Genomic DNA, 14,950 nt, shown 5'->3' on the forward strand with positions numbered 1-14,950 from the left:
TCTTTCTGTATGATTTTAGAAATCTTTTTTAAGGCTCAGGATGAAAGCTGATGGAATTGAAAATGCTGGGAGATTAGAAGAGCTTGAATTTGAGCCCATAATCTTCCTGTGCAGCAACATATTGACAAAGCAATGCTCTCGAGTGAGTGATTTCCACTGCGCAGGAAATCCATCCCGTTAGCTGCTTGCCACAGATAGAAAACAGAGAACCTGGGTTGAGGAAGCAGAGCCACAAGGGAGGAAGTTCGGGAACCTTCCAATGTTATGATTTTCACTGCCTGTCATTGGCCTAATCATAATTCAAGGGAAATACCCAGGAAAATCCTTATCATCATCACTTCTATCAGTCTGCTGGGACTACCATGACAAAACACCAGACGAGGTGACTTAAACAATAGAAATGTGTTTTCTCACCGTTCTGGATGTGGGAAGTCCAAGATCAGGGGGTCAGTAGGTTTGGTTTCTCCTGAGGCCTCTCTCTCTGGCCACTTTCTCACCGTGTCCTCACATGGCCCTTTTGCTGTGTGCCTCTCTAGTATCTCTTCCTGTTCTTGTAAGGACACCAGTCCTATTGGATTGGGTCCCCACCCTCTGACTTCATTTAACCTTAATTACCACTTTAAAGACACCTTCTCCAAACATTGGGGACTAGGGCTTTAACATAGGAATTTTATGGGGACATGACTCAGTCCAAAACATTACTTCAAAGAACACAGTGGCAAAGATACGATTCTACATGCTTTCTGATGGCCAGATCGGTGGTGTCGCTCTGTTAGCTAATCCCAAACTCACCAATGGGCAAATTTTGGTCTTTTTTTTTTTTTAAAGACACACCTTATTATCTCCACAGGTGATAAAATCCCAGAGCCACCGATAGGCAGGTAAATACAGACCTGCTAAATGTTTAATATTATCAAGCGTGTGTGACTGGAGCGTGGTTTTGAGGCTGTCGACCATGGGTCTATCTTCCTGTCTGTCTGAATAAGGGTGTGATCTTGCTTGGCATGAAATGCCACCCTTTCTGTCTTCACTTCCAGAGGCTTCCTTTCATTCATTGAACACAATTCTTTCACTCTGCTTCTTTCTAGGTTGAAATCAAACTTGCTCTCTGTTCAGATTTTCATTGCTTCATCCACTACTTATTTTTTTAACAGATGCAGTTCCCGTTTTAGTTTCTCACTTTCTGCTCTGAGGGATGAAAATTCGTTCTTCTCCAAAACAGCTACTCCCTTTTCCACATTAGCACCCCGAGATGTTACTTGCCGAAGAGTGATCTCGGCTGCATCTTGTTGACCAATCTTTGACATGATATTCCTGTTGGCCTCCATGGTCTTGACCAATGTATATATAGTACATAATGATTTCTGCTTGTTGTGTGGTGATCCCATTTTCTTTGAGTTAACACAAGAAGTCATGGTTCACTTGCGACGACCTTGGGAGTGGGTCTTGCCTTCGGGTGTGGGTTTCCATCTAGCTCTGCTGCTTGCTCGTTCTGTTACCTCGTGCAGCATCCCTTGAGTTTTGATCATTTGTTCATTCATTTCATGAGCATGAACATCTCTTTTGAGATGTTTTGTGGAAAAGAAAGGTGCATCAGAGAGGTAGCTCTAAGGGTAACCTGAGTGGAGAAGTATTTTCTAGATGTTTGTATGCTGAGAGGATGAGGGCTGCAGCAATGGGGATGCTGGAGCTTAAGGTGAAGATTAAGATGAATATGGAGATTTAAGATGAAAATTTGATTAAACCAAGTTCTAGAGGAGACAGATGAGGTGGAGGCAAAAGCCCAGATGAGAGTGTTATCCTTAGGAAGGAGGATGGTCCCATCTTCTATGTGTTTATATATGCAAATGGGCTGTGATACAGAGGATGGATGTTGGTTTCCTTTTCAAAGGTGGGAGATATATTTCAAGGCACCAATTTAAACTGTTCCTTTTTATTTTTCACTAACAAGCCTTCAAGGTTTACAAACTTACAAAGAGATAATTTTCCATTTTTATCCCCCCCTTTTTAAGTAGGCTCCATGCCTAACGTGGGGGTTGAACTTGTGACCCTGAGATCAAGAGTCGTATGCTCTACCTACTGAGCCAGCCAAGTGCCCCTTTCCATTTTTATTCCTAGTGAGAATCACATAGTGCTGTTTTTAAACTACCGTGTCTGGTGAGTTAAGGACAAATTTTTCATAAATGACCCCTCAAGTGACATTTCTGTGCCTAGGTCTCTGTGTCTCATCCAATTTATTAAATAGAGAATCTGGTGGGATTTACACGGTCTACAGGCACTGTTCTAGGTTCCAGGAGGTAGCCTAGGAGGAGTGAGACGCAGTCTCTCTCCTCAAGGAGCTTGAGGAAGGGTGGGTTGCACATTCAGTCCTAATATGAGCTTGTCCACACAGGATAATTTCTTCCCTGACAACAAGGTCATGAAAGACATAGGGACATGGGGTGGGAGAAGCGAAAGTAGAGATCTTCCTTGACTTAGAATGGGGTCACGTCTGGATAAACCCATCTTAAGTGGAAAATACTGTAAATGTACGTAATACACCTAACCTACCGAAGATCATCGCTTAGCTTAGCCTACCTTACCTGTGCTCAGACACAGACATTAGCCCCCCATTGGGCAAAATATTCTCACACAAAGCCTACCTTAAAATAAAGTGTTGTCGGTCTTATGTAATTTATTGAATTCTGAACTGAGAGTGAAAGACAGGATGGTTGTGTGGGTAGAGAATGGTTGTGGGTATATTGATGGTTGGCGCTTGTGATGGTGGGGCTGACTGGGAGCTGCGACTTGCAGCCCCAGCCCCGCATCCTGAGAGAGGATTGTATAGCATACCACTGGCCACAGGAAAAGAGCAACATTTAAAATTCGAAGTACACTTTCAACTAAACGTGTATCACTTTCACACCATCATAAAGCCAAAAAATCATAAATCAAGCCATCATAAGTTGGGGACTGTCTGCATTAACTTCTGAGAAAGGAAACAAAAGGAGAGAGAAAATGTACAGAACTAAATATTATAAGGCACTTTGGGAAAGTGTTATAAATAGAAGGCCACATGGGTTTTCCATAACCCCAGAGAAAAACTTCATGGTGGAGATGGCTATAATTTGAACCTACAAGTGAAAGAGATAAAATTGAGCATTCCAACCGGAGAGAAAAGCATGAAGTAAGGCAAAGGGGGAAATGTGCATGGTGTGGGAGTTGGAGAAAGGAACTCATCTGTTGAGGATCTTCTTTGGACCGCCCGCTGTGGTAGCCGTTTTGGGGTTTGTGAGGATAAGAGGTAGAATACACAGTGGTTATGAAGAGAAATCAAGCTGGAAATGTTGGTTGGGTCTAGTTTGCTTTGAACGTCAGGAGGCAGAAGCTGCACATTATCCCGTGGGCAGCAAGCGAGCCATCATGGTTTTGAACATGGTGGATTGAAGAGAGTGGGAGGCAGTGGGGGAGGGGGACTGGCCACACACGAGCTGAGGTTCCAAGCTTCCCATGCACGCTCCATTGTCCCACTGGGTTTTAGTTACAAAGCACAGATTCGAAGATAAAATTATTAATAATTTGAAGATGGGAACTGCAGAGCATTAAACCCCAAGAATGGGGCCCTTCTTGGCACAGGGCCCTGCGTGACTCCACTGGATGTTTCTGTGAAGCTGGCCCTGGAGTGACCTTTAAGAATATTGTTTCAGGGGCGCCTGGGTGGCTCAGTCGTTAAGTATCTGCCTTCAGCTCAGGTCATGATCCCAGGGTCCTGGGATCGAGCCCCTCATTGGGCTTCCCGCTCCGCCGGAAGCCTGCTTCTCCCTCTCCCACTCCCCCTGCTTGTGTTCCCTCTCTCGCTGTGTCTCTCTGTCAAATAAATGAATAAAATCTTTAAAAAAAAATATTGTTTCAGTGGAAGGGGTAGGGTAGTTGAGAAGCTCAGGAAATTCTGGGGAATCAATGGATAGACACAGGCTGGGAATCTTAAAGCCCTGGGTTTCCATTATGCTGCTAATCAGTGGCATGGCTTTAGGCGGATCACTTCACCTGTATGAGTCTATTTATTCCTGGAGAAAATTAGATATTTACAAAATAACACACATTTATACGGTGCTTAGTATTCCGAGTACTTTGCATCCATTAACTTAACTAATTCTCACAAGAACCCTGTAATGAGAAAGCAAGGAATGGAGAGGCTAACTGACTTTATGAGCCTTCCAGGCATTAATGGGGAGAGCTGGGATTTGAACCCACGCAGCTGCTCCGGGGGCTGTGCTTATCTCCTATGGGCTTTGGTGTTTTGTGTATCATAACACCCAGTGATCTCTAAGTTCGTAAAATGTGCTGACATAGGCTGTGTCCATGAAATTAACTTTTTAGACAGACTAGTAGCTTCTTGATTCTAACTTAATGAAGACCAGCTCTCCTTCTTCCCAGCCAGCACCACTGGGAATGGCTCATCACACGGAAGGCATGAAATGGCCGCAAGGTGGCAGCATTAACTCAAATATGGAAGGAGAGACACCGCTGCCTGGGCTTGAACTAGCCCCCTGAGTCAGAATTGGCCCCTTTCTTGCCCTTCGTTTTTCTGAAAACCCAAGGTATAACTATTTGGATGTGAAGTCACTATTTAATCTTGTAAGGAGACCAACTGTTGAAGGAGCCAGAGAAGTCAAAGCAGACGTATTCCCTGGGACTCAAGGGTCTTCCAGAGGGAAAATGAAGAGGACACATGTTCAGTGCTGTGAGAAACTGATGCTCAGAGAGATCATGTATCTGAAGTATCCATTCAGTAAGCAGCACATTCTAGGTCTCTCACTCACCACTGCCCAGGACCATTCCACTTCACCATGACAATAGTCTTCATTTTTAGCTGTTAATATTTTTTAAAATATTAAACACTGATAAAGGAGAGTATTAAATTATTTTATAGAGCCAGGTGTTTGGGCTAAATTGTCTCAGTTGTTAGTGTTGGTCCTAGAAGTGAAGTTTTCTCTGCTTTCCTCCTCCCCCCTTCTGTCTTCTCTCCCCTTCTCTTCCATTTCTTCTTCTCCTTTCTTTTTTCCTCCTCCTCTCCCTCCTCTTCTTCTCCTCCTTCTCCCCATCCTCCCCCTCCTTCGTCTTCTCTTTCTCCTTCTTCCTCTTCTTCCTCTCCTTCCCCCTCTTCTCCTTCTTCTTCTCCTTCTCCTCCTCCCTCTCCCCCTTCTTCCCCTCTTCTCCTTCTCCTCCTTCTCCACCTTCTCCCCCCTTCTTCTTCTCCTTGTCCTCCTTCCTCTTCTTTCTTTCCTTCACCCTCTTCCTCCTCTTCCTCCCTTTCTGATCTCCTTCTCCTCCTCCTCCTCCTTCTTGCTCTTCTTTCTTCTCTTTCTTTTTTCATCTCTCCCTCTTCCTCTCTCTATTTTCCCCTTGGTTGCTGTATTGATCAAATAAAATAATAAGGAGGACATCTAGTCTTCAGAGTTGGATGTGTGGATCAGATTAGATGCTACAAAATTCCAAGAATGGTGCAAAAACTCCTTGGTCTCATTTGACCTAACTTGCCACTTACTTGGCCACTTTGTATTTCCTTTTTTTTTTTTTTAATAAGAATTTTTTAAAATTTGTTCTAACGGGAAATTTTTCCATGAAAATATTTTCATGAAAAAAGTAAGTAAATAAACTTAATTTATGTGGCCGACTTTACTGGATCAGGCATTTGTGAGACCTTATGAGAAATAGGACCCTTTTCTAGATTCTGAGAGCTTCCCTGCTCTTCCACACTGACTCCCACAGGAGCTATACTGCATGGTGTAAAAGTACATAGACTCTGAGTCAGACCGACTTGAGCATGTCCTCACTGGAACTACAAGATGCTCCAGGTTTGTCTGGTATATTCTGGTTCTAAAACCAGTCATTTCTCCAAGGAACCCTGCCTGGTTCCTTCTCTTGGAAAACATTATTAGAAAACAAGACCTGGGCACCAGGTATATACTGAAGTTTTCGTATCTGTAAAATTGGAAAGGAAATGCATTTCTTAGAGTTGTGTGAACTTTAAGTGAAATAACATATGTATGTATTAAGGGCCTGAACCATAGGAAGCACCTATTATCTGACAACTCAGGATAGAATCCTTTGCTTCCTCTAGGCTCCATGTTAAAGCACATTGAAAACCAGATTGATTGGAGGAAAAAAATGTCCTGAAAGTGTTTTGATCCACAAAGCTCCTCGAAACTTGGAGCTCTTCAATCCGAGCTGAGTTTAGGTAGTGGAGATTCTGATGTTTACCATCTGTATTTGGCATTTAAAAAGTTCTCCCCATTTAGTCTTGGAGAAAGAACCCACAAGAAATCTGTGGGCTGAGGAGGGACAGTTGGACCGTCCAGATCCTTTGAAGACATTTTTTTTTTTTTTTAAGATTTATTTATTTGACAGAGAGACAGCGAGAGAGGGAACACAAGCAGGGGCAGTGGGAGAGGGAGAAGCAGGCTTCCCGCCAAGCAGGGAGCCCGATGTGGGGCTCGATCCCAGGACCCTGGGATGATGACCTGAGCCGAAGGCAGACGCTTAATGACTGAGCCACCCAGGCGCTCCCCTTTGAAGACATTTTTGATGGAACTTGAGATCAATAATTTTCACCTGTGCTTGAAGAACTGGGGCTCCCCCGGGCCTGAAGCCTCTTCCATATCATGCCAATGTTTCATTCCCTCAGGAAAGTGGTGTTTTGATTGCTTGTTTGCATGAGATGAGCCCTGGGTTGGGGTTGAGACCTTGGGGAACATCCCTCCAGAGGATCCCAGATCTGCCTGGCTGCCCGCTCCTGGTTGGCCCCAGCCCCCTCACAGTTTGGGATGACTCCCTTGGGCTCTGAAACAAACTAAAAGCCGCCCAGCTGCCTTTACACTTTTACTACGTAGCCTGAGGAAATCTTTCACTATTTGAAACCTGAGGTTCTCGGAGCCTAAACAACTTTGCTTTTCTTTTTCAGATTCAAAAAGTCTGGTACTTGAAGGCAGTTAGATCTGAATTGAGATCTCATAATTCCCCAGGAACCAGGTATGTTTTCCCTGACCTTTTCTGAAGCAGCATTCTTCACGCTGTGGGTGAAAATAATGGGTTTGTCTAGGGGGAGAAAGGGGCTCAGAAGTAGGTATAAAAAATGACTCAATTCTATTTTCTTCATTCACCTCTGCCACAGCTCATAAAAAATGGAGACGGAGTGAGCCTCCCATAGGTAATTTTGGCTCACCTTGTCTTAAACAGGAACTGACATAGTCATTGCCAGATAGAATACTGATACCAATTGGTGTTAATAAAACCCAGAAGCCATGTGTGTATGATTGACCAACAGTTTAACAGAAAGAGATAAATTAGTTTGTATTGAGCACCCACCACAGACCACATAGTGGCTGGATTTTTCCATAGTTTATCTTACTGACTCCTCTATTGATAGAGGGAAATTGACTTGCTTACAGTTGCCCAGCTAGTAAACATTAAAACTATTATTCTAACTCAATTTTTCAGCTTCTAGTCCATTCATTCATTCAACAAATATATAAGAGAGTTCCATGTGCCTGGCACCAGTCTAGATGGTGAATAATGATGCACAAAACAGTGACAGACCTTGTCTCTTTCTTCGTGAAATTCAGCCTAGTCCTTTTCCATGGAGAAACTTCTTTGGAACTCCCCAAATGGGATGTGATGGCCAGGGGTGAGTCTTCAAACCCGAAACAACTGTGATGAAACTTTTATTTCCAGACTCTCTATCTTGGTGATTTAAGCTTCTAAAATTCCTTAAGTTCAAATGTTTTTCAGTTTTCAACACACTTTCTTATTTCTTAAAGAAAGTGGTCTATCCCATATTATCTTTAAATATTTAAAAATGCCTTTATTCTTTCAAGGCTCCTTCTGATATTTATTTTAGGCCTTTTCAGGACTTGGGTAAGAGAAATACAGTGGCAGGAGCACCACGGGGTTTGGGTTCTGTCCTTGAAACCCTTGAGGGATGGCACTGAGCTAAAGAAGCCTCCAGATTTCTCCTTGCTGCTCTGGATCCAGACACATTTATCAACAGTGACCGCAATGCATAATGGAAAGGGTTGTCCATCATGAGGACAAAGAAAATGCCTTGAATATTAATTGCTAACATATGAAGATGGCAGTCTGGGGCAGTTCAGTAAAGGGACTGTGGGATAACTATAGCTTAGGTGAATATAATCGAGTGGTCAGTTCTAACCAAGGAAATTGATCAAGCAAATATTTTGAGAAGATGCTTTGGAATAAAATTCAGAATCCACGCTGTCAGCTGCCTTTCATTCTTGCAGTTTTTCCAGGTTGTTTATCCTCTCTTGGGTTGAGGAAGAGGTTGGTTTCTGAGCTAGGAGGATGAAGTTGTTGTTAGTCAAAGGATCACAGTACTTAATAAGTGGTTTTCCCTACCTGGTCTCCCCACCGCCAATGAGCAGCAATATTTGGCTGGAGCTCCAAACCTTGAACTAGCCACTTTATCTCACTAAGTCTTACTTTCTTCATGTATATATTTACATGAATATAGGTATTTTTATATATATGTGCATGTGGTGTAAAATGTATAGTATACGTGACTCATGGAATTGTGATTAAATGTAGAACTGAACACAAATAGAGTTTTATAAGCTCTAGAAGAGTAGTTCTCAAAACTGGGGACAATGTTGCCACCCCCCGCCCGGGGGGAACATTTGAAACATTTGGGAGTGTCTGGAGACATTGTCGGTGGTCACAACTGGTAGGTAAAGGCCAGAGATATTGCTCAACATCCTACACTTCATAGGACAGCACCCCCCCCCGCACACACACCTGCAACCAAAGAACTGTTCAGCCCATAAGGTCAATGGCACGGAGGTTGAGAAATCCTGCTCTGGGGCACTGCATAGATATTGCAATTAAGTAATTGTGTGATCTCAAGGGGGCACCACATACCTCAGTTTTTAATATGTAAGATCAAGAAATTGCCTATCATAGATGATAGGATATAGTAACCGTGAAATTATAGAGAACAAGCACATGCCAAAAGTCAAAAGGAAACAAAAAATCAAAGGACAGGATCAACGTACTGGAAAGTGCTACAGTTTGGAAAGTTAGTTGGTACGTTAAGGGATGGGAATCTATCAACAAGCAAAAGCAGATGAAAAATATCCAATTGTAGGATTTATCCTAAGGAAAAAGAAAAGAGCGAGGAGTCGTGTGCAGGGGTATTCACTGGAACGTTGTTTGTAGAGGGGAAACACTGAAAAGCAGGGAGTGGAATGGTGATGCTGCTTCCTGTCCTGTAGCATTTCACGGGCTGGCTGAGCCCGTCTTTGTGACCCAGCACAGCGCTGGTGTGTGTAACCCTCACCTAGACAGGACAGGCTTGGCTGTCTCCTTGTTTGATGCTGTAAGAAAGGCTCCTAGTGGTGAACATAGCATATAGTACAGAATGCTTGAATCACTATTGCGTACATCTGAAACTAACGTAATGTGGTGTATTAACTACACCCCCCCCAAAAAGGCTCCTCAATCTGATGACCACAGCTGCTTTCCAAGGTAAGCCAAGGTCAAGCAGAGCTGAGGCATTTTCCCCTTCTCATCCCTGTTTCTCCCTTCCTCTCCTTCCTCCACACTTTCTCTGTCTCCCTGTTTGAGCCCTTCCCCTGCTTTGCTTCCAGGGACAGGAAAAGCCTGTAATCGCCTCAGGCTGAGGGAAAACAACAGTGAGAGAGACCGTGCACTCAAATCAGGACACAAGCCCTTCTCCAGGTCTGCTGGCTCCATTCACGCTGTTGTTTCTGAATGTTTTTCATACCACAAGTCTAAGCTAATATTTTGGCAGGAAACATGGGTCCAGCTAGACAAGAGAACAGTAAGCTGTTTGCTGTGCAGTCAGGTAGCATGAAAAAGGTTTAAACACTTTGCTGTTGAAGTTTTGCTCTATTCATCAAGTGTTTATTTATGTGTGCCAAGGGGCCACAGTAGGCTGAGTGGGCCAGAGCCAGTGAAGACAAAGGTCCCAAGAGGCTTAGAGCTAGTTATGGAGCTGGGTGGTTGCCCACCTAATTGTGTGATAATCAAGCCAGACTCTAGAGCTTTGAGGGAGCAGAGAAGGGAGAACTTAATAATAACCAGCATCAATCACAAAGATTTCTTTTTTTTATTTATCTAAATTCAATTTAGTTAACATATAGTGTAGTATTAGTTTCGGGAGTAGAATCTAGTGATTCAACACTTACATACAACACTCAGTGCTCATCACAAGTGGCCTCCTTAATGTCTATCACCCAGTTAGCCCATCCCCCACCCACCTCCCCTCCAGCAACCCTCAGTTTGTTCCCTAGAGTTAAGAGTCTCTAATGGTTTGCCTCCCTCTCTGTTTTTAATCTTATTTTATTTTTCCTTCCCTTCCCCTATGTTCATCTGTTTTGTTTCTTAAATTCCACATATGGGTGAAATCATATGGTATTTGTCTTTCTCTGACTGATTTATTTCACTTAGCATAATACCCTCTAGCTCTATCCATGTCATTGCAAATAGCAAGATTTCATTCTTTTTGATGGCTGAGTAATATTCCATTGCATATATATACACCACATCTTCTTTATCGATTCATCTGTCCATGGACATCTGGGCTCTTTCCATAGTTGGCTATTGTGGACATTGCTGCTATAAACATTGGGGTGTGTGTGTCCCTCTGAATCACTCTTTTTGTATCCTTTGGATAAATACCTAGTAGTGCAATTGCTGGATCATGGGGTAGTTCTATTTTTTAACTTTTTGAGGAACCTCCATACTGTTTTCCAGAGTGGCTGCACCAGCTTGCATTCCCACCAACAGTGTAAAAGCGTTCCCCTTTCTCTGCATCCTCACTAACATCACTGTTTCCTGAGTTAATAATAAAGATTTCTGATTTCTGATAGGAGGTGAGGACATCTATATCCCCATATAAATACGTAAATGTCAATTGAATTGCTATTGAAGAATAAACTCAAAAGACATTAAGGGTTGTGATTAACACATCTGGACTTAACATCAGGAAGACCAAGGTTTTCATTCTGCTTCCAACACTTACTAGTTATGTGACTTTGGACAATGTTACTATCATTATTATTATTATTATAGCTTTCCGATCCCATCTAAAAGCTACTAGATATTAAGAGCAGATAGTAGCCAGGAAAGGGAGAGCAAGCATAAAATATACTGCCAACTGGAAATAATCTAAGAAAGAGAGCCAAATGCTCTATCATGGAGCACTGTTTATAAAGGTGAAAAAATGGAATTGAGGGAGTGGGGTATTATCATTATGCAGTTTCTCCTTGTGTAAAAGGAGGAAAATAACAGGATCAAACCTGAAGAGTTAAAGGAGTTACCTATGAGTAAGCCTAGCATATAGTGAGCCATTGTTAGGATTTCTGTGATTACTACTATTTAGTTATATGTGCATGGAAAATGTTAGGAAATCTCCTTGGAGGCTATATTTTTGGGAGTGGAATAAGAAGACAAGAAATGAGGGATTTATACTTTTTACTTCTTACTATTCTCTTTTTTATTTTTTAAGAAAGATTTTTATTTATTTAGTTAGTTAGTTATATCTTTTATATATAAGACAGAGAGTGTGCAAGCAGGGGTGGGAGCAGAGGGAGAGGGAGAGAGGAGGCAGACTCTCCTCTGAGTGGGGAGCCCGACAACACGGGGCTCGGCTCAATCCCAGGACTCTGAGATCATGACCTGAGCCAAAACCAAGAGTCAGATGCTTAACCGAATGAGCCACCCAAGCGCCCCTCTCTTTTTGATTTTTAAAAATGGAATAAATAAAATCTTAAAAACTATGGTACTGGACTTCTCATAATTTATTTTATATGATGTAAGCAGTCAGGATAATTCAAGCTGTGAATGTATGGGACTTTGGATTCAGGAATATAAAGGTGTGACGTTTGATTCTGACCCCTGCTGATTAGGTTATTTTGGTCAATATTAAGCTCTTCAAGCCTTAACTTTCTCATCTGTAAAATGGGTAGAGTAGCACCTACCTCATAAGATTCAATGCTATAATATAATGTAAGGGTCTTGCATGTGCCTTATACACTGTCAACACATACTGGTTTACTATTTTCATACCATCCCGTTATCCCTCCTACACTTTCTTCTCATTTTCATTGACTCTTCTTTAATCACCAGACGAAATTCAAGTTGACCTCAATGGACAATAGCACAGAAGCCACAGAGTTCATCCTTTTGGGATTAACAGATGACCCTAATCTTCAGGTCCTCCTCCTCCTGGTATTTTTGTTCATCTACCTCATTACTCTGGTTGGGAATGCGGGGATGATGGTGATCATCCACTGAGACCCCCACCTCCACACTCAATGTATTTCTTCCTCGGTAACCTCTCCTTCGTAGACCTGGGTTACTATTCAGCAGTAGCGCCTAAGACGGTGGTCACCCTGCAGTCAGGGAGCAAAGTCATCTCCTGCAATGACTGTGCTGCCCAGTTCTTCTTCTTTGTGGGTTTTGCCACTGTTGAGTGCTACCTTCTGGCCTGCATGGCCTATGACCGCCATGCAGCCGTATGCCGGCCTCTTCATTACACCACCACCATGACAGCAGGTGCGTGCACCCTCCTGACTGTTTGCTCCTATGTCTGTGGCTTCCTCAATGCTTCCATTCACACAGCAAACACGTTTAGACTTTCATTCTGTGCTTCTCATGAGATTAATCATTTTTTCTGTCGGACATTCCTCCACTCTTGGCTCTCTCGTGTTCCAACACACGCATCAGGAACTTGGCTGTCTTCTGTGTCGTGGGCTTCAACGTCCTTTTCACCCTCCTGGTCATCCTCATCTCTTACCTCTTCATATACATCGCCATTCAAAGGATGCATTCTGCTGAAGGACGGAAGAAAGCCTTCTCCACCTGTGCCTCCCACCTCACTGTCGTAACCATCTTCTATGGAACTATCATCTTCATGTACCTACAGCCCAGCTCCAGCCAGCCCATGGACATGGACAAAATCGCTTCTGTGTTTTACTTGGTGGTGATTCCCATGCTGAATCCCTTGATCTACAGCCTTAGGAACAAAGAAGTAAAAAATGCTCTCTGGAAAGTACTCAACAAACTTTATCCCAAGTCTGTGTGAATAGGAAGTAGGCAGGTAATGGAGGGATAAACTTTCCCCCAGACCTCGATGCCATCACGACTTCTGAGGTTTGGCAGATTTCAGACCTTTCTTCTCCAAGAACAGTGGTTACTTCTGCTACTTAGAGAAATCATGAAAGCAGCACTTGGAAATGTCTCACTCAGGGAGATAATCTTATATTTAGTGAATAACAACATTGGACATTTAAACGCTGCTTGCACTAGTTTCTTGATATGATTCAAAGCAGAAGATCAAAGCATAAACTGAATCCACTGAATTTCCTTTCCCTAATTTTAATCAGAGGAAATTTCCACCCACCATTAAAATTTGTGTAAGGATCACATCTTCATTGTATAATACTTATCAGTTGAAATGCACAGCATTATGCTTTCCATCTTTGGTCCATGTGTTTGAAAGTTGAAGTTTCTTATGCAGACAAAAGATGTTTTAATATTTTTAATAATTTCTCTAGAAGGTTTTAACTCAAAGGACAGGGCACTGGACCCAGAGTCAGATGACCCAGCCTTCAATCCTTCAAAACCCCCAACCCACATCCCTGCTCACCCATTGGTTGAGCACCTTTGTATTTTCCGGCTCCTTCTGTTAATGTGTTGGGACAACTTTGGTAGAAAACAATAAGCCACCTTTGTATGTAACAGTTTCAGTAGATGAATTGTTTAAACGTTAACCCAAATCAACATATCTTTCTTTATAGAGCTTGCACTCTGTTCCATGCTTTTGGCCTTTGTCTAACATAATTACCAAAGCTTGCAGAAGGTTTGGAGGAAAAAGCATTTCTTTTCCAGGGGCTATGTAAGAGGAGATTTGTCTTCTGAATTAAATACTTGCATTTCTCAGTACCCTTAACTTTGGTGAATCTATTATGGGCACACATAATAGCTTTCTGTGCCCTCTTGGCTTCTGTTTTTTCAATAATTCAGTTCCCCTCTGGATCCCTGTTGCATTGTGATGTTCTGTAATTAGATGCTGCAAGAATAAAAAAGCTTGTAGAAATGCACTTCCTAAATAGGAACAGCACAATGATGCACAGCCCAAGTCCAAGTCTACCTTCAGGTCTTGTTTTGTGTGCTGGATGGTATCCGTGAATGTGTGTGTGTGTGTGTGTATGTGTGTGGGGGGGGCCCGGGGGTGGGGTGGTGGTGATTAACTTTACTTCTCACATATCAGTGTCTTGATGGTGTTTGTAGCCGCAATTAGTCTAAGTCACTACATATTCCATGATATCAAGATCTCAAAGACCACAAAACAAGAATTTTTATTTTAAATGAGAAAACCAGAAATTTTGGTGGGCTGAATCAGGGAGCTCAGAAAGTCAAATTAGTTTTGAGATTATCAAACTCATTAGGCACAGGGCAGCCTCTGTTTGAGGAGAGTGGATCATGGGGCTTGTGGAGAGAAGAGTGAAGAGGGAATTTTGGAACAGAGGCTGACCTATAGGAGAAGCTTCCTCTAGCACATGGCCACTGCCACCCAGCGCGACCAGGAGCTTCTCCTGGATCCAAGGCCTTGACTACCTGGACCTGCCTCATCTGTCCTCCTGCCACCCCCCCTTAGCAGGGTGGCCTCTGGAGCAACACACATAGAAGAATAGTCATTAAAGACCAGCATCCACTTCACATGGGAGCCTTCTCAGTGACTTCCAGAAGTCACAGAGCTCATGGGCACCCAGACTTGGAAGCAGGGAGGACATTTTGGTCTGAGCTCAGCTCCTTTTCCTACTTGATCCATATAATCGACTTCTTTCTTTTCCTCTTCTTTCTGTTCCTCCTTTTCTACTTCCCCTTTTCCCTTCTCCTCTTCTTCTTCCCCTTTCTTTTCTTCTTAACC

At 42.8% G+C, this 14,950-nt stretch overlaps 1 protein-coding gene and 1 pseudogene across 1 annotated transcript; one reads left to right on the forward strand and one right to left on the reverse strand.

Annotated features, from left to right (window-relative positions):
• Positions 1-838: 838 nt before the first annotated feature.
• Positions 839-1,470, reverse strand: LOC110576147 (annotated as a pseudogene).
• Positions 1,471-1,675: 205 nt separating this feature from the next.
• On the forward strand, positions 1,676-13,102 carry LOC110576146 (olfactory receptor 5B21). Its single transcript, XM_021685223.2, is given in 4 exon segments — positions 1,676-1,696; positions 12,145-12,325; positions 12,328-12,695; positions 12,698-13,102. Coding segments are annotated over 4 exon segments (975 nt in total).
• Positions 13,103-14,950: the final 1,848 nt, after the last annotated feature.

This window comes from Neomonachus schauinslandi, chromosome 11 (assembly GCF_002201575.2).
Source record: "Neomonachus schauinslandi chromosome 11, ASM220157v2, whole genome shotgun sequence".
Classification (NCBI taxonomy): domain Eukaryota; kingdom Metazoa; phylum Chordata; class Mammalia; order Carnivora; family Phocidae; genus Neomonachus; species Neomonachus schauinslandi.